The sequence below is a fragment of the Symphalangus syndactylus genome, chromosome 13 (assembly GCF_028878055.3).
Source record: "Symphalangus syndactylus isolate Jambi chromosome 13, NHGRI_mSymSyn1-v2.1_pri, whole genome shotgun sequence".
In the NCBI taxonomy this organism is placed as follows: Eukaryota; Metazoa; Chordata; class Mammalia; order Primates; family Hylobatidae; genus Symphalangus; species Symphalangus syndactylus.
This window is the reverse complement of record NC_072435.2, coordinates 34096737-34116116: the sequence shown is the minus strand read 5'-3', so window position 1 is coordinate 34116116 and position 19380 is coordinate 34096737. Positions and strand designations below refer to the sequence as shown.

Here is a 19380-nt window from a genome sequence, read left to right as displayed (position 1 = left end):
CACACTTCACCCATTTAAAGTGCCCTGTTTAGTGGTTTTGAATGCATTCACAGAGTTATGCAACCATCACCTCAATCTAAGTTTAGAACTCATTTTCATCACACAAAAAGAACATTTTCATCACAGTCCCCCACTGATGGACACTTAGTATGTTTCCAGTCCCCCATTGATGGATATTTAGGTTGTTTCCAGTCCCCCATTGATGGACACTTAGTTTGTTTCCAGTCCCCCACTGATGGATACTTAGTTTGTTTCCAGTCCCCCATTGATGCCTATTTAGGTTGTTTCCAGTCCCCTATTGATGGGCACTTAGGTTGTTTCCTGTCCCCCATTGATGGACACTTAGTTTGTTTCCAGTCCCCCACTGATGGACACTTAGATGGTTTTCAGTTCCCCATTGATGGACACGTAGGTTCTTTCAAGTCCCCTTTTGATGGACACTTAAGTTGTTTCCAGTCCCCTACTGATGGACATTTAGATTGTTTATATATAACAGCTTTATTGAAATATAATTCACATACCACACACTTCACCCATTTAAAGTGCTCTATTCAGTGGTTTTGAGTACATTCACAGTGTTACACAACCATCACCTCAATCTAAGTCTAAAACATTTTCATCACATAAAAGTAAACCCTATGCTTATTAGCAGTCACTCCCTTTACCCCCTCCCTTCTGCCCCTGGCAACCACAAATCGACTTTCTGTCTCTATTGATTTGCTATTTCTGGACGCTTCCTTTAAATGGAGTCATGCAATATTGTTCTTTTGTGTCTGGCTTCTCTTAGCAGAATGATTTTAGGTTTCAACCACATTGTCACGTTACAGGGCTTTATTCCCTAATAAGGCTGAAGAATATTCCATGGTACAGACATCCCACATTTTGCTCTGCAATTGATGTTTCCAGTTTCTTGCTAAATAGCATCTCATACCGCTGTCCTGCTTACGCTTAAGGCCATTTCTTTCCAGCACGGTTGCTGGGTCACAGGAAGTGTGCATTTTTAATTGAGAAAAACACACACTGTCTCTCTGCTCTTGTCTTTCCTCCCACATCCTCATCTCTTTCTGGTGTGAGTGGACGTATTTTGGTGACAGCAAGACTTTTTTGAGTGTGTGCTGGTTTGTGGCCACAACAGCCTCAACCAGACTGCAGGGCTAGTGGGTCCCTTTGCTCAGGGTCACTGGAAGTCCCAGGGGGCTGGGCTGCCCCTGATGGCAGATGCCCTCTGCAGACATTGATGAGTGTGGGGAGATCCCCGCCATCTGTGCCAATGGCATCTGCATCAACCAGATCGGGAGTTTCCGCTGCGAGTGCCCCACAGGCTTCAACTACAACAGCATCCTGCTGGCTTGTGAAGGTGCCACCTCTCCCTGTTCCCAGCCCTGGGGTCTGGGTGGGATGCATGGCCGCCACTGTGCAATCTGGGCAAGTAACTAAAACTCTGTAAGCCTCCATTTCCCTGTCTGTATAATGGGCTAACACCTTTCCAAGGGCCTCCATCTCATATAACCACCCTTACTCCAGCTCTGGCTGCTTCCAGAGAAACTACCTGCTCCGAAGCAGTGGACTGGGTTTCAGGTTTGATTCTGTCAGGATGGGCTTCTCTGTCACCCCCACCTCATTTGCTGTATTTGCCCAGATGTCGATGAGTGTGGCAGCAGGGAGAGTCCCTGCCAGCAGAATGCCGACTGCATCAACATCCCCGGCAGCTACCGCTGCAAGTGCACCCGAGGGTACAAACTGTCGCCAGGCGGGGCTTGTGTGGGTGAGCAGGGTCCCTGGGAGGAGGTGAGGGAGCTGGGCTCTGTCACCCATGGGGACTTAGATGGGGTATGGCTCTGTTCAGGTCTTTCTCCTTTTCTATACTATTAGGGGGGTGGGGGATGTATTGAGAGTGTCTGTTAATAGGATGTGATAGAGGTGAGAGCTCAGGTTGATGCGCACAGCCTGAAGCCCCTGGTGGAAGTTTGAGCGGAGAACTTCAAGGCAGGTTCTAGCTTCCCCATTGCAGGAGGGAGAGCTCAGGCAAACACTGTGGTAGGGGCCTTGGGGACACCATGCTCTTTGCACCCCCAGGACGGAATGAGTGTCGGGAGATCCCGAATGTCTGTAGCCATGGTGACTGCATGGACACAGAAGGCAGCTACATGTGTCTGTGTCACCGTGGATTCCAGGCCTCTGCAGACCAGACCCTGTGCATGGGTGAGACCCTTATCTTCCCCGTCCTTTCAAGCCAGGCTGCCTGGGATCTACACCTCCCCTGGGATGGAAGTGGTGATTCTGTCCATCCTAGTTCACAAACAGATCCAAGTTTGGGTCTTGAGATTAAGATCTTGGGTAAATGGCTGATCTGCCTCCCTGTGCCTCAGTTTTCCCATCTGTAAAATGGGGGTGACATATCACACCAGGGGTACTTCCCAGCCATCACCCCCAGGGGTCACTGCCCAGTCATCTAGGCAGGGCTAGGTGCAGGGGAGGAGTGCTAGGTCCAGCTGGCCTGTCACTCCCCAAGTCCCCCAGTGCCCTGGGTGAGCTGGGCTGGGCTCTCAGGCTTTGCTTCTGCAGACATTGACGAGTGTGACCGGCAGCCTTGTGGAAATGGGACCTGCAAGAACATCATCGGCTCCTACAACTGCCTCTGCTTCCCTGGCTTTGTGGTGACACACAATGGGGATTGTGTGGGTGAGTCAGCTCAGGTGGCAGGCTGGCCACAAAGTAGGTTCTCAGAATCTAAGGAAGTGAATCTAGAAATTGCCCACAGAAAGATGCCCAGAAAGTCCCCAATTATTTGGAAATTAAATAACATACTCCTAAATAATCCATAGGTCAAATAAATCATAAGGAAAATTAGAAAATATTTTGAAGTAAAAGAAAATGAAAATGAAAGCATAACATGTGAAAATACATAGGCTGCAGCTAAGGGAGCACTTAGGGGCAAATTCATAGCATTACATGGTTATATTAGAAAATATCAGCAACTACCTCGTTAGATAGGTGGAAGGCTAATATACACAGTCTACACATGAGTGCTCAAGTTGAAGCCAATGCTATCGGCTCAACTCAGTTGTGGACAGAAGTACAAGGAAGGCTTGATCCCTTCAAGTTTTGTGGGTGAACTGGCCTGCCCATCTCCCCTCTACAGATTTTGACGAGTGTACTACCCTGGTGGGGCAGGTGTGCCGATTTGGCCGTTGCCTCAACACAGCTGGTTCCTTCCACTGCCTCTGCCAGGATGGCTTTGAGCTCACAGCTGATGGGAAGAACTGTGTGGGTGAGTCTGCCTATAGTGCTTGGAGGCATCTCAGCCAGCCCCTGCTCCATATACACCACAGTTTGGTACTTCTGGGTGAGCATAGATCCATTTACTACCCAAGCATTTATTTTAAGGTTTAAAAAAAAATACCCAGCAGTCTGGGAGGCTGAGGCAGAAGGATTGCTTGAGGCCAGGAGTTTGAGACTATCCTGGGCAACATAGTGAGTCCTTGTCTCTACAAAGAAATTAAAATTAGCCAGGAGTGGTGGCTATTGCCTGTAGTCCTAGCTACTCAGGAGGCTGGGGCAGGAGAATCACTTGAGCCCAGGAGTTTGAGACTTCAGTGAGCTGTGATCACACCACTGCACTCCAGCCTGGGCAACAGGGAAATATCCTATCTCAAAATAAATAAATAAATAAAATAATTATAAAACCAGCACATCAAACCTATGTTTCTATGTATGGGGTTTGTTGTATAGGGTGAGGCTGTCTTGAAAATGTAAGTTTCCAGAAGCAAAGAATAGTAGAAGCGCTAAATAGATACCATGGAAGGAATCTGCTGGTGGTGCCAGATTAGGAATCTTGCTACCTCTTTCCACTGGACACCATCTGGCCCCACCTATAACCCCACGAGAGTCAGATAATCCTTCCCCAGCTGTCCCTGTCGTCCTGAGTCTCAGCCCTTGCCCTGGAGCCAGAATTGCCACTGGGAGGGCTTGTCCTGGGGCCCTCAGTGATCACACAGCGATTGCAGGTGTTGTTCCCAGTCCCAGGTGAGCCCCCTGCATCCTGGCTGGCACAAGGACCCTTCTTCCTCCTTTTCAGACACCAATGAGTGCCTCAGCCTCGCAGGAGCCTGCCTACCAGGCACTTGCCAGAACCTCGAGGGCTTCTTCCGCTGCATCTGTCCCCCTGGCTTCCAGGTGCAGAGTGACCACTGCATTGGTGAGTGTCCAGCCCCAACTCTCATTTCTGGGGCCAGGGAGTGCCTCTCTTTCTCCATCTGTAAAATGGGAATACGGTTGTGATGAAGGTGGAGATGTACTTAATGCAGCATCAAACACAGCTTCATAAACTATTATTGTCATTCTGATTGTTTCTGGACTCTCCACTCAGGACTTTGTCTCTAGTGCCCACAGGCTTCCTCGTGAATCCTATAAATTGACATGAGTGTGGGGTCTCACTGTTTCTCAATGCACCCAAATGTAGAGCTCCCCACTTGCTAACTGGAGATCAAGGACCAGTCTGGCCCAAGCTTCACTGGTGTAATCACCCATAGAGATGATTTCATGCAGTCTGGACTAACCAGTCTGGCCTAATCTCCTTTGGTCCATTGATCCACTTGGACTAGCCTCAGAGAGTGTGGGCTAACCTGGACCAGCCTGGGCTGAGCAGATGAACTACCTTGTTCACTGTGGTCTAACCTGGACCAGTCTGGCTTGAGCAGATGGGCTAGCCTGGGCTAACCTCGACCAGTCTGGCCTGGCCTCTTCTGATCTATTCTTTTGTTGTTGTTGTTTTGTTTTGTTTATTTTTCATTTGTTTTTTTGTTTGTTTTGTTTTGAGACAGAGTCTCACTCTCAGCTCACTGCAACCGCCACCTCCCGGGTTCAAGAGATTCTCCTGCCTCAGCCTCCCGAGTAGCTGGGATTACAGGCGCTCATCACCATGCCTGGCTAATTGTTTATTTTTTTTGAGACGGAGTCTCACTCTACCCCCCAGGCTGGAGTGCAGTGGCACAATCTCGGCTCACTGCAAGCTCTGCCTCCCAGGTTCATGCCATTCTCCTGCCTCAACCTCCCAAGTAGCTGGGACTACAGGCACCCGCCACCATGCCCAGCTAATTTTTTGTATTTTTAGTAGAGACGGGGTTTCACCATGTTAGCCAGGATGGGCTCGATCTCCTGACCTCGTAATCTGCCCGCCTCAGCCTCCCAAAGTGCTGGGATTACAGGCATGAGCCACTGCACCCCGCCTAATTTTTGTATTTTTAGTAGAAACGGGGTTTCACCATGATGGCCAGGCTGGTGTCAAACTCCTGACCTCAAGCGATCCTCCCACCTCAGCCTACCAAAGTGCTGGGATTGCAGGCATGAGTCACCACGCCCAGCCTATTCTGATCTATTCCATTTGGGCTAGCTTAGTACAACATGAGCTAACCCTATCCGGTGTAGGGTAAATATATCCAGTCTCAGTTAGCTTTGTGCAATTTTGTTTTTTTAAGGTTTAAATTTTTTTTCTATTTTTTCTTATTTTAATTTCAATAGTTATGGGGAACAGGTGGTTTTTGGTTACATGGATAAGTTCTTCAGTGGTGATTTCTGAGATTTTGGTGCACCTGTCACCTGAGTAGTATACACTGTACCCAGTATGTAGTCTTTTATCCCTCAACCCCCTCCCATCCTTCCCTGGGAGTCCCCAAAGTCCTTTATATCATTATTATGCTTTTGCATCCTCATAGATTAGCTCCCACTTATAAGTGAGAACATATGATATTTGGTTTTCCATTCCTGGGTTACTTCACTTAGAATAACGGCCTCTAGCCCCATCCAAGTTGCTGCAAAGGACAATTATTTTGTTCCTCTTTTTTTTTTTTTTTTTGGTGGAGTCTCACTCTGTCACCCAGACTGGAGTGGCACAATCTCAGCTCACTGCAATATCCACCTCCCGGGTTCAAGCGATTCTCCTGCATCACCCTCCTGGTAGCTGGGATTATAGGTGCGCACCACCACAACGCCCGGCTAATTTCTGTACTTTCAGTAGAGACAGGGTTTCATCATGTTGGCCAGGCTGGTCTCCAGCTCCTGACCTCAAGTGATCCACCAGCCTTGGCCTCCCAAAGTGCTGGGATTACAGGTGTGAGCCACTGTGCCTATTTAGTTCCATTTTGTGGCTGAGTAGTATTCCATGGTGTATTATATACCACATTTTCTTTATCTACTCGTTGGTTGATGGGCTTTTATAAACATGATGGCTCCATATTTTTGCGATTGTGAATTGTGTTGCTATAAACATGCATGTGCATGTGTCTTTTTCATATAATGACTTACTTTCCTTTGGGTAGATACCCACTAGTAGGATTGCTGGATTGAATGGTAGTTCTACTTTTAGGTTTTTGTTTGTTTGTTTTTTGTTGTTTTTTTTTTTTTTGAGACGGAGTCTTGCTCTGTCGCCCAGGCTCAAGTGCAGTGGCGTGAGCTCAGCTCACTGCAAGCTCCGCCTCCCAGGTTCACGCCATTCTCCTGCCTCAGCCTCCCGAGTAGCTGGGACTACAGGCACCCGCCACCACGCCTGGCTAATTTTTTTTGTATTTTTAGTAGAGTCGGGGTTTTCACCATGTTAGCCAGGATAGTCTCGATCTCCTGACCTCGTGATCCACCCGCCTCAGCCTCCCAAAGTGCTGAGATTACAGGCATGAGCCACCATGCCTGGCCTTACTTTTAGTTCTTTAAGGAATCTCCACACTGTTTTCCATAGAGGTTGTACTGTGTGCAGTTTCCGTCTCCAATCATGAACTATTCCTGACCATGACCTTTATTCTGGAGATGCCTTCCGGGAAGGACCTACCTGCACACACAATGTCCACCTCATGCTGAAGCTCATACTGACCTCTCAGGACACCAGCCCCGCTGCAGTCCCTGGCTGGACCTGCACTCCATCTGCCTCTTCTCATGGCTGAGTCCTCTCCCCACTGGTGGAGGTCCTACTTGCCCCCCACCCAGCTCATGTCCCTGCCCTTCCAGATATTGACGAGTGCTCAGAGGAGCCCAACCTCTGCCTCTTTGGCACCTGTACCAACAGCCCTGGGAGCTTCCAGTGCCTCTGCCCACCTGGCTTTGTCCTCTCTGACAATGGGCACCGTTGCTTTGGTAAGTCCACACAGGGCTTAGGGAAGAGGGTGGGAAGTGGGGCGGGGAAGGGTCAGATCGTCCAGAAAAGAGGGCTGTGGTTTCTTGTATGACCCTCCAGGAGCTTTGACCAGGCAGAGGTGTCTCTCTGCGTTAGCAGGGTTATCCTAGTGCCAGCAACCTCTTGGCTATAGAGGTCATGTCTACGGAGGGCTAACCTGGTCCATTCTGAGCTAGGTGTGTGCTTCATTTAGGTTTTCCTTGTATTGGTCACATGACTGTAGGCTGTCAATGGGCTGGTTTTGTCCGGTTTGAGCTAGCCTAGACTACTCTGGGCAGGCTCCATTTCAGCTGGGCTAGCATTGTCTACTGTGGGCTAACCTCACCCAGCTTGAACCAGCCTGTTCTCTCACAGGTCAGGGGCAATAAGGGTGAGAGAAGAGCCTGCAGTTCACCTCAATAAATATTTGCTGTTCTGGGAGGCTGGGACCCCACCCTGCTGGTGAGGACTTGATAGGCGTCCAGAGCCAAGGATTGGGGGTTTGGATCCTCGGGCTTTCTGGAATCAGTCGTTTTGCCTCTCCAGGAAGGGGTTTTTGATCCAAGAGTAACCACCGAGTTTGATCTTTCTTCCTGGCATGAGAACACCCCAAAGCAATGAAGTGGGGTGGGATTCCAGCTGTCCCCTCAAAACCCCAGGGCAGGCCGGGGGCGGTGGCTCATGCCTGTAATACCAGCAGTTTGGGAGGCTGAGGCAGGCTAATCACCTGAGGTCAGGAGTTTGAGACCAGCCTAGCTAATGTGGTGAAACCCCGTTGCTACTAAAAATACAAAAATTAGCTGGGTATGGTGGCACATGCCTGTAATCCCAGCTATTTGGGAGGCTGAGGCAGGAGAATCACTTGAACCTGGGAGGCAGAGGTTGCAGTGAGCTGAGATCATGCCACTGCACTCCAGCCTGGGCAACAGAGCAAGACTCCATCTGAAAAAAAACAAAACAAAAACAAAAAAACCAACCAACAACAACAACAACAACAACGAAAAACCCAGGGCAGATCCTCATTGGCCCAGAGTAGGTCACATGTCCATACTCAAACCAATCACCATGACCAAGGCCATGGCATGTTCTGATTGGCCACTGGCAGGATCAGCACAACCCATTCACCAGGACTGGGGTGCGGGAGGCAGAGGGGCAGGTGGGCACTGCCAGTGGCTTTCAATCAGGGTAATGGAGCCCCCACCCCACAGACACACGGCAGAGTTTCTGCTTCACCCGTTTTGAGGCTGGGAAGTGCTCGGTGCCCAAAGCTTTCAACACCACCAAGACCCGCTGCTGCTGCAGTAAGAGGCCTGGGGAGGGCTGGGGAGACCCCTGTGAACTGTGTCCCCAGGAGGGCAGCGGTAAGTGCCCACCCCTGTCCAGGCTCCCTGGATGATGTGCCCTCACCTTCCTCTCTCATTCATCCCTCATCCTTCCCTGCACACACCTGGGGGCTGCACCTGGGCCCTGACTCTGACTCCCCTCCCCCTCTCCGTCCAGCTGCCTTTCAGGAGCTCTGCCCCTTTGGCCACGGGGCAGTCCCAGGCCCGGATGACTCCCGAAAAGGTGAGCCCCTCACCCATGTGCTAAGAGTCCCTTCTGGGCCACCCAGATCCATCTCCGCACTGCCTGGGTCTCTGAGTCTCAGGCTCCCCCTGAGAGCCTGGGTGGCCCTGGACCCTGCCAGCCTGGGGCTTGAGCTCTTGTCCCCTTGGGGCCTTGAGTGTGGCCAGGGCTCTGGGGATTGCATGGTGACAGAAGCCATGTCTGCAACGCCTGCCATCCGCAGACGTGAATGAGTGTGCAGAGAACCCTGGCGTCTGCACTAACGGCATCTGTGTCAACACCGATGGATCCTTCCGCTGTGAGTGTCCCTTTGGCTACAGCCTGGACTTCACTGGCATCAACTGTGTGGGTGAGTGGCCAGCCCTGCCCCAGCCCTGTCCCAGGCCCCTCCCAGGACAGGAAGGAGCAGAGGAGGGCAGGGAAGACACCCCCAGGCAGTGGGTGAGATCCTGTCCTTACCCACTGCCTCTCTCCCCCATTCACTTTTCCTCCCTCTATGCTTCATTCACTCATTAATTCACTTGCTCACTCATTTTCTTGCTCATTCATTCACTCACTCACTTATTCATTTCCTCATTCACTTATTCATTTACTGACTCATTCATTCACTGACTTATTTATTCATTCACTTGCTCACTCATTCACTTATTCATTTTCTTTCATTCTCTCATTTATTCACTCTCATTTACTCCCTCACTCATTCACTTACCAATTCACTCACTCATTCACTCCTTTGCTCACTCATTCCTTCAGTTGTTCATTCATTCACTTGTTAATTCACTAACTCCCTCATTCATTCACACCTCATTCATTCACTTGCTCATTCACTCACTTATTCATTTACTCACTTATTCACTCATTTGCTCCCTCACTCATTCACTTGCTAATTCACTCACTCATTCACTCCTTTGCTCACTCATTCCTTCACTTGTTCATTCATTCACTCGTTCATTCAATCACTCCCTCATTCATTCACACCTCATTTATTCACTGGCTCATTCATTCACTCACTCATTCATTTACTCATTCACTCATTCACTAGTTTGCTCCCTCATTCATTCACTTGCTTGTTTGTTCACTCATTCATTCGTTCCTTCATTTGTCTCCTTGCTCATTCACCCATTCAATCACTCATTTATTCATTTACTCACTCGTTCCTTTGCTCATTCATTCATGCTTTCACTCACTTATTCAGTCACTCATTCGTTTCCTCATTTGCCCCCTTGTTCATTCATTCACTTCCTTGCTGATTTCTCCATTCACTCACTCGCTAATTCACCCACTCACTCACCCCTTTACTCACTCATTCCCTTATTCACTTAACCGTTCATTCACTTACTCCTTTACATGTTTTTTAGAGATGAAGTCTTGCTATGTTACCCAGGCTCTTTTTGAACTCCTGGGCTCAAATGACCTTCCTGCCTCAGTTTCAGTTACTGGTTTAATTACTCCTTCATTCACTGGCTCATGCATTCACTTCTTGCTCATTCACTCACTCCCTTGCTCACTCATGGATTCCCTTACCTGCCCACTTGCTCACACATTCACTGAACACATACCACTTGCCTGCCCCATAGCCAGACTAGAGGTGCATTCGATCTGGCTCCATCTGATCTGTGGTGGTCAACAGGCAGGCAGATGGGATGCTACTGAGGATGGGGTACCCTCTGCAGGCACTGACCACCCCCTTACTCCCACCCAGATATAGATGAGTGCTCTGTCGGCCACCCCTGTGGGCAAGGCACATGCACCAATGTCATTGGAGGCTTTGAATGTGCCTGTCCTGATGGCTTTGAGCCTGGCCCCATGATGACCTGCGAGGGTATGACTCTGCTTGCCCAGGACCTGGGCCGTGTGACGGAGATGCCTGGGGGAGGGAGTGGGGGTCCCACCAGCAGCACCTACCCAGCTGGCACCTCCACTGGCTTCCCCAGACATCGACGAATGCTCCCTGAACCCGCTGCTTTGTGCCTTCCGCTGCCACAATACCGAGGGCTCCTACCTGTGCACCTGCCCAGCCGGCTACACCCTGAGGGAGGATGGGGCCATGTGTCGAGGTAGGCCTGACCAACATGGTGAAACCCTGTCTCTACTAAAAATACAAAATTAGCTGGGCATGGTGGCGCACGCCTGTAATCCCAGCTACTTGGGAGGCTGAAAGACAGGAGAATCGCTTGAACCTGGGAGGCGGAGGTTGCAGTGAGCCAAGATCGCGCCACTGCACTCCAGCCTGGGCGACAAGAGCAAAACTCCGTCTCAAAAAAAACAAAAAAACAAACAAAAAATCTGCAATGCACACAGAACAGCCGCCCACCACAAAGAACTCTCCTATCCCAAATATTCATAGTGTCAAGGGTGGGAGACCTGGTCTGGGACTCAGTGTCTCTGGGGCCGTTTCAGGGTCAGTGTTCCAGGGGCCATGAGCAGACTCACAGACCCTGACATGGGCAGGGGATGCAAGCTTTGGGGGACAATTCCTGATTCCCTCAGCTTCTTGGAAGCTGGGGCTGGGCAGGAGCTGGGGGCTCCCTTCCTAGGAGGGATGGACACCTGGCAGAGCCTGCAGGGAGCTCACTCAGGTCCCACCAGGGCTGACGTAGGGTGGAATCCAGGTCCCTACCCCAGGCCATGGGGTGCCTGGCCTTGGCTGACCATCTGTCCCTGGTCATCTGAAGATGTGGACGAGTGTGCAGATGGTCAGCAGGACTGCCACGCCCAGGGCATGGAGTGCAAGAACCTCATCGGTACCTTCATGTGCGTCTGTCCCCCAGGCATGCGGCCCCTGCCTGGCTCCAGGGAGGGCTGCACAGGTATGGGGGCACTGGAGCTTCAGGGGTGCAGGGAACCCCTTGTGGAAGGGAGAGGTCAAAGCAAAAGGGTCAGACCAGGCAAAGTGACTCATACCTGTCATCCCAGCACTTTGGGAGGCTGAGGCGAGAGGATCACTTGAGCCCAGGAATTTGAGGCTGCAATGAGCCAGGACAGTGCCGCTGCACTTCAGCCTGGGCGACAGAGCAAGACCCCATCTCCAAAAACAATAAAAATAAAAATAAAGCCGGGCACGGTGGCTCATGCCTGTAATCCTAGCACTTTGGGAGACCAAGGCGGGTGGATCACCTGAGGTCAGGAGTTTAAGACCAGACTAGGCAACACGGCGAAACCCCATCTCTACTAAAAATACAAAAAAAAAAAAAATAGCTGGGTGTGGTGGCGGGCACCTGTAATCTCAGCTGCTTGGGAAGCTGAGGCAGGAGAATTGCTTGAACCCAGGAGGTAGAGGTTGCAGTGACCCGAGATCGTGCCATTGCACTCCAGCCTGGGCGACAGAGCGAGACTCTGTCTTGAAAAAGAAAATAATAAAAATTGGCAGGGCGCGGTGGCTCATGCCTGTAATCCCAGCACTTTGGGAGGCCGAGGTGGGTGGATCACGAGGTCCAGAGTTCAAGACCAGCCTGGCCAACATTGTGAAACCCCATCTCTACTAAAAATACAAAAATTAGCCGGGCGTGGTGGCATGTGCCTGTAATCCCAGCTACTTGGGAGGCTGAGGCAGGAGAATCGCTTGAACCCAGGAGGCAGAGGTTGCAGTGAGCTGAGACCTTGCCACTGCACTCCAGCCTGGCAACAGAGCGAGACTCCATCACAAAAAAATAAAATAAAATAAAATAAAATACAAATAAATAAATAAAGTAAAAATAAAAATAAGCAAGAGGGCCTGGGCAGACCCAAAGGGGACCTTTGGGGCTGTGGGAGAGGCTGGCTGCCTGTGGCCTCCCCGCCCACCTGCCTCACCCCTCCCATCTCAGATGACGATGAATGCCGCACTCAGCCTGACCTCTGTGTTAATGGCCGCTGCGTTAACACTGCGGGGAGCTTCCGGTGCGACTGTGATGAGGGCTTCCAGCCCAGCCCCACCCTTACTGAGTGCCACGGTGAGTGTGGCTGGGCACGCACAGTGGATGCAGCCACCTACCACGTGGCACCCACTATCTTCCTCTCCACTGCCTGTCCCTCCCACTGTATGTCCCCTCCACTGCCTGTCCCCCCACTGCCTGTCCCTCCCACTGCCTGTCCCCCCACAGCCTGTCCCTCCCACTGCCTGTCCCTCCCACTGCTTGTCCCCCCCACTGCCTGTCCCCCATTACCTGTCCCCCCACTACCTGTCCCTCACACTGCCTGTCCCCCCCACTGCCTGTCCCCCCACTCCCTGTCCCCCCCACTCCCTGTCCTCCCCACTGCCTGTCCCCCAACTGCCTGTCCCCCAACTGCCTGGGAGCTCCCCAAGGCAGGGATGGGGCTTGGGGCCCTGAGGGGCGACCCAGGGGGTTGCTGAGCTAATCCGGACACACATGTCCAGTGCTACCCTGATGCCCCTCTTCCCTCTGTCTCTTCTGTTAAATCCTGGAAGAGCGAGATGCCCCCTCCACGCCTCCTCCAACCTCACTGGCACCACATCCTGGAACCAACCTTCCCCAGATCTCCCACTTCTAGGGAGCTAACCCTAGCTGGTGACCCACTGGTGCCATCTGTCCTGTGTATTCAGCTCCCTCCTGGACACCCCTATCCCCAACATCCCCAAAATACAGCTTGCCCCAAAGCAAGCTCAGTCTTTGCCCCCAAACCAGCCTCCTGGTTTGTCTTTCCCGTTGTTCTCCGCAGACATCCGGCAGGGGCCCTGCTTTGCCGAGGTGCTGCAGATCACGTGCCAGTCTCTGTCCAGCAGCAGCGAGGCTGTCACCAGGGCCGAGTGCTGCTGTGGGGGTGGCCGGGGCTGGGGGCCCCACTGCGAGCTCTGTCCCCTGCCCGGCACCTCCGCCTACAGGAAGCTGTGCCCCCACGGCTCAGGCTACACCGCTGAGGGCCGAGGTGGGTGCCCATGCCCTCAGGACCCCCAGGGAGGCAAGAAGCTGGGGAGTTTGCTCAGGGTCATATGTCTGTACTGCAGCAGGTGCTGGAATGTGTGAGCCACACTGTGTGTGTGTGTGTGTGTGTGTTTGTGTGTGCCTTTGTGCTAGCAGATAGGAGAACCAGTACATGTGCCCCATATGCGTGGAAGAACTCGGGGGGTTGAGGGAGCAGATGTGTGAGCCAGTGTGGTGTGTGTGTGTTCTGAGACGGTCTTGCTTTGTCACCCAGGCTGGAGTGCAGTGGTGCAGTCTCAGCTCACTGCAACCTCTGCCTCCCATTGGCATACCTGTCATCCCAGCACTTTGGGAGGCTGAAGCGGGAGGATTGCTTAAGCCCAGGAATTTGAGGCTGCAATGAGCTAAGATAGTGCCACTGCACTCCAGCCTGGGTGACAGAGCAAGACCTCGCCTCCAAAAACAATAAAAATAAAAATAGGCCGGGCACGGTGGCTCACGCTTGTAATCCCAGCAGTTTGGGAGGCTGAGGCAGGCGGATCGCCTGAGGTCAGGAGTTTGAGACCACCCTGGTCAACATGGTGAAACCTCATCTCTACTAAAAATACAAAAAATTAGCTGGACATGGTGGCGTGTGTCTGTAATCCCAGCTACTTGGGAGGCTGAGGCAGGAGAATCCCTTCAATCCGGGAGGCAGAGATTGCAGTGAGACAAGATCACGCCATTGCACTCCAGCCTGGGCAACAGAGAGAAACTCTGTCTCAAAAAAATAAATAAATAAAAGTAAAAGGAAGAGGGACTTGACAGACCCAAAGGACCCCTCTGGGGCTGTGGGAGAGGCTGGCTCTCCCATGGCCAGTAAAGATGAGGTTTTGCCGTGCTGGCCAGGCTGGTCTCGAACTCCTTGGACCAAGTGATCCATCCACCTCAGCCTCCCAAAATGCTGGGATTACAGGCATGAGCCACCGCGCCCGGCCCAGTGTGTGTTCTTTGTGAGTGAGAGCTCGTTCCAGACTTCGTAGGAGCTGGTGTGTGTCTGTGTGTGTCAGCTGGGTGAGAAGTATACACCGTGTTCATCTGTGAAGTAGAAGGCAGTGAGAGGGAGCCAGCGGCCTGTGTGTTGTGGACTTGGGTGAGTGTACAAGGGTAGGTATGTGAGTGTCTGCGTGTGAGCGAGCATAAGGACATCAGCGTGTCTCATTGAGTGTGTCACTGAGAGTGAGATGGTTTATCCATGTGACCAGCAGTGACATCAATAGGACTGGGGAGGGCCGGGCACGGTGGCTCACGCCTGTAATCCCAGCACTTTGGGAGGCTGAGGTAGGCAGATCACGAGGTCAGGAGATTGAGACCATCCTGACTAATACGATGAAACCCTGTCTCTATTAAAAATACAAAAAATTAGCCGGGCGTGGTGGCGGGCGCCTTTAGTCCCAGCTACTCAGAGAGGCTGAGGCAGGAGAATGGCGTGAACCCGGGAGGCGGAGCTTGCAGTGAGCCAAGATTGCACCACTGCACTCCAGCCTCGGTGACAGAGTGAGACGCCGTCTCAAAAAAAAAAAAAAATAGGACTGGGGAGGAAATGGCTTTTTGGGGGTGTGGCTGGGGGGAGACTCGGGAGTCCCTGAGTGTGGGTGTGTGTTCCCGTGTTTCTGCAGGAGCATCTAGGTGTGTGGCTGGTGTGTCATGTTGTATGCACTGTGTGTCTCTGTTGTGCATGTTGGTGCACTGAGGAGGTGTCGCTGTTGAGGCTGGGGGGGGGTGGGTGTGTGTCCCCCTCCCTGGAAGCTTCATGGGCGTGTCCTGCGGTCTCAGGTGTCATCCGCAGCCTGAGGATGGGGTCCACGTGGGCTGGGGTGCAGTGGCCGGTGTGGAAGGGAGGCTGGACTTTCCTCCAAGGAGACGGCTGCTTGGCAGAGAGAAGCAGACATGCCTCAGTGGCCCGAGGCAGCCAGCTAGCCCCATTTGTACCCTGCTTTTTCCCAGATGTAGATGAATGCCGCATGCTTGCTCACCTGTGTGCTCATGGGGAGTGCATCAACAGCCTCGGCTCCTTCCGCTGCCACTGTCAGGCCGGGTACACACCGGATGCTACTGCTACTACCTGCCTGGGTGAGCCCAGCCCTCTGCACTTGCACCCTTGGCCCAGCCCGGCCACCTCCTGCACAGCCCTGAGCACAACTTCCCTGAGACTTTCCAGTTTGCGATGTTAGGCTTTCGTTTACAAAGTGGTGCCCGAACCATACAGACAACTGAGGGCCGGGTGCGATGGCTCGCCACTGTAATCCAAGTATTTTGGGAGGTCGAGGTGGGAGGATCACTTGAGACCAGGAGTTCCATAGCAACATAGCAAGACCCCATCGCTAAAAAACATTAGCCAGGAATGGTGGCCTGTAGTCCCACGTGCGTCTGTAGCCCCAGCTACTTGGGAGGCTGCTTGAGCTCAGGAGTCTGAGGCTGCAGTGAGCTATGATTGTGCCACTGCAGTCCAGCCTGGGTGACAGAGTGAGACCCTGTCTCTTAAAAAATGAAAAAGAAAAGAAAAGAAAGAAAAAAAAAACAGGCCAGGCATAGTAGCTCATGCTTGTAATGCCAGCACTTTGGGAGGCCAAGGTGGGCACATCATTTGAAGCCAGGATTTCAAGACCAGCCTGGACAAGATGGTGAAACCCCATCTCTGCTAAAAATACAAAAATTAGCTGCACGTGCTGGTGCACGCCTATAATCCCAGCTACACGAGAGGCTGAGGCAGGAGAATCGTTTGAACCCGGGAAGTGGAGGTTGTAGTGAGCTGAGATCATGCCACTGCAGTTTAGTCTGGACAACAGAGTGAGACTCTGTCAAGAAAGAGAGAAAGAAAGAGAAGGAAGGAAGGAAGGGAGGAAGGGAGGGAGGGAGGGAGGGGAGGGGAGGGGAGGGAGGGAGAGAGAGAGAGAGACAAAGAAACAAAGAAAGAGAAAGGGGAGAAAAAAAGAAGAAAGAGAGAGAAAGAAAGGAAAGAAAGAAAGAAGAAAAAGAAAAAAAGAAAGAAAGAAAGAAAGAAAGAAAGAAAGAAAGAAAGAAAAAGAAAGAGAGGAAGGAAGGGAAGGAAGGCCAAGTGAGGTGGCTCATGCCTGTAATCCCAGCACACTTTGGGAGGCTGAGGCAGAAGGATCACTTGAGGCCAGGAGTTTGAGACCAGCCTGGCCAACATCGTGAAACCATCTCTACTAAAAAAAGAAAAAAAGAAAAAAGAAAAAAAAAATAGCCAGGTGTGGTGGTATGTGCCTATAATCTCAGCTGCTTGGGAGGCTGAGGCAGGAGAATTGTTTGAACCTGGGAGGCGGAGGGTGCAGTGAGCCGAGATTGCGCCATTGCATTCCAGCCTGGGTGATGAAACGAGACTCTGTCTCAAGAAAGAAAGAGAGAAAGAGAAGGAAGGAAGGAAGGAAGGGAGGGAGGGAGGGAGGGTCCTTTCCTTCTTCCACCCCCACCCTGTTTGGGCCACTTTCCTGCTGTTATTTCTTCCTTTTATTTTGCACATCCTGAGATTTTTCAGTTACGTTTTGTAGCAAGTGTACATCTAAGTCAGCGGGAGGCAAACTCCAGCCCGAGGGTCAAGTCTGGCCCTCCATTTGTTCTTGTCAATAAAGTTTTATTAGCACACAGCCATGCACATTTGTCTGCTTACCCTCAATGGCTGCTTTGCTGGTACAAAGGCCACATGGAGTAGTTGTGTCTGAGATGGTGTGGCCTGCGAAACCAAATGTATTTCCCATCTGGCTTTTTGCAGAAAAAAGTGTTAATTCCTGTGTAAGTCCACAGATTTTAGATGGTCGGGGTCTGGGTGGAGACCTCAGTCCCTGAACTACCCCAGGGAATGTCTGTCTAACCCCGCCCCACCACACCACGCTGTCCTTCCCTAGATGTGGATGAGTGCAGCCAGATCCCCAAGCCGTGTACCTTCCTCTGCAAAAACACGAAGGGCAGTTTCCTGTGCAGCTGTCCCCGAGGCTACCTGCTGGAGGAGGACGGCAGGACCTGCAAAGGTGATGTCCTTTCAACTCTCCCCCACTCCCACCACTGCATGCAGTCTAGGGCCCTGCTCCTGTCCCCAGAGGGATGCCCAAGACATGTCCCCTGCAATCTCACCCCCTCCCATCTGCATGGAGTCAAGCACCATCTCCGGGGTCTTTCTCTTGTCACCCCTCTGCCTGGAGGTGGCAAGGGCAGCCCCTGGGAAGCTCCTAACCCCCCCCACTGGGCCCTGCCCTGAGCCTGCTGGACCATCCGTGCTGCAGACCTGGACGAATGCACCTCCCGGCAGCACAACTGTCAGTTCCTCTGTGTCAACACTGTGGGCACCTTCACCTGCCGCTGTCCGCCCGGCTTCACCCAGCGCCACCAGGCCTGCTTCGGTGAGTGACCCTTGCCCCTCACCGGGAGGTGATGCACGACCCCAGCATTAGTTATTTTGCTCACCAAAAAAACATCAAATTGGCCGGCGCAATGGCTCACACCTGTAATCCCAGCACTTTGGAAAGCTGAAGCGGGTGGATCATCTGAGATCAGGCATTCAAGACCAGCCTGGCCAACATGGTGAAAACCGATCTCTACTAAAAATACAAAAAGATTAGCCTGGCATGGTGGCAGGTGCCTGTAATCCCAGTAACTCGAGAGGCTGAGGCAGGAGAATCGCTTGAACTCGGGAGGCAGAGGTTGCAGTGAGCTGAGATCACGCCACTGCACTCCAACCTGGGCAACAAGAGCGAAACTCTGTCTCAAAAAAAAAAGTATCAAGCACCCAGTGTGTACTGGACATTGGGGACATGGGGGTGATCAGAACAAAGTCAGTACTTCCTCAGTGCTCGCTTCCTGGAGGCATCTAGAACCTCCTTCCTCTCCTTTGGGAGGAGAGAGGCCCTCTGGCCTTGGCTTATGGCATCTTGCCTTCCCCCAGACAAGCCCCTGCTGGGTCTCCCTCCCAGAGCCTCCCCAGAGCGCTCCTGAAATCCCAGGTCTCACATAGTCCCAAGAGGAAATCAGTTCAACAGCTAAAGCCACAAGAGCATCTGCTACCATCATTGTTTCTTAGTGTCTTGTGGCCCCCAGGGAACCCAATCTTCCCCAAAGGCAGAGCCTAGTCAAGGGTGGCCCCATTCGTGCTCCCACTAATCTGCCCAGACAGCACCTACTGTGTACCAGGCAGTGCTTCAGACCAAAGGGTGGCAAACTCCAGTCTGCCAGCCAAGCCCGGCCCCCTGCTTGCTTTTGTTAATAAAGTTTTATTGACACACAGCCAAGCCCACTTGCTTACAATCACCTGTGGCTGCTTTTGCACTGTATTGGCAGAGAAGAGTCTTGGGACAGAGCCTGTTAGAGAAACAGAAATGGTTTGTCAGGCCCTGTTATAGACCCCGGGGGTACAGCAACCAACATAAAAGGCAGGGCTCTTCCATCATGGAACTTTCCTTCTAGCACAGAATCAGACTAGAAGCAGACATAACAAGAGATTAACAGAATGGTGTGGCTGGGTGTGGTAGCTCATGCCTGTAATCCCATAACTTTGGGAGGCTGAGGCTGGCAGATCACTTGAGTCCAGGAATTCGAGACCAGGCTGGCCAACATGACAAAACCCCGTTTCTACTAAAAATACAAAAATTAGCAGGATGTGGTGGTGGCGCCTGTAATCCCAACTACTTGGGAGGCTGAGGCAAGAGAATCACTTGAACCTGGGAGGTGGAGGTTGCAGTGAGCCAAGATCGTGCCACTGCATTCCAGCCTGGGGTACACAGCCAAGACTCTGTCTCGAAAACAAACAAAAAATTAACA

The 19380-nt window shown here is 51.9% G+C and overlaps 1 protein-coding gene across 1 annotated transcript in view; it reads left to right on the top strand.

Moving 5' to 3' along the window:
• Positions 1 to 19380, top strand: part of FBN3 (fibrillin 3) — an 83175-nt gene that overhangs the window by 50353 nt on the left and 13442 nt on the right. The window contains exons 41-58 of the mRNA XM_055237502.1: positions 1232 to 1357; positions 1640 to 1765; positions 2077 to 2202; positions 2566 to 2682; positions 3143 to 3271; positions 4079 to 4198; positions 6997 to 7122; positions 8350 to 8502; positions 8642 to 8707; positions 8931 to 9056; positions 10410 to 10529; positions 10642 to 10764; positions 11383 to 11517; positions 12514 to 12639; positions 13367 to 13573; positions 15556 to 15681; positions 17475 to 17597; positions 17850 to 17966. Of these exons, the coding sequence (XP_055093477.1) occupies positions 1232 to 1357; positions 1640 to 1765; positions 2077 to 2202; positions 2566 to 2682; positions 3143 to 3271; positions 4079 to 4198; positions 6997 to 7122; positions 8350 to 8502; positions 8642 to 8707; positions 8931 to 9056; positions 10410 to 10529; positions 10642 to 10764; positions 11383 to 11517; positions 12514 to 12639; positions 13367 to 13573; positions 15556 to 15681; positions 17475 to 17597; positions 17850 to 17966 (2292 nt within the window). The remainder of the gene's footprint in view (positions 1 to 1231; positions 1358 to 1639; positions 1766 to 2076; positions 2203 to 2565; positions 2683 to 3142; positions 3272 to 4078; positions 4199 to 6996; positions 7123 to 8349; positions 8503 to 8641; positions 8708 to 8930; positions 9057 to 10409; positions 10530 to 10641; positions 10765 to 11382; positions 11518 to 12513; positions 12640 to 13366; positions 13574 to 15555; positions 15682 to 17474; positions 17598 to 17849; positions 17967 to 19380) is intronic.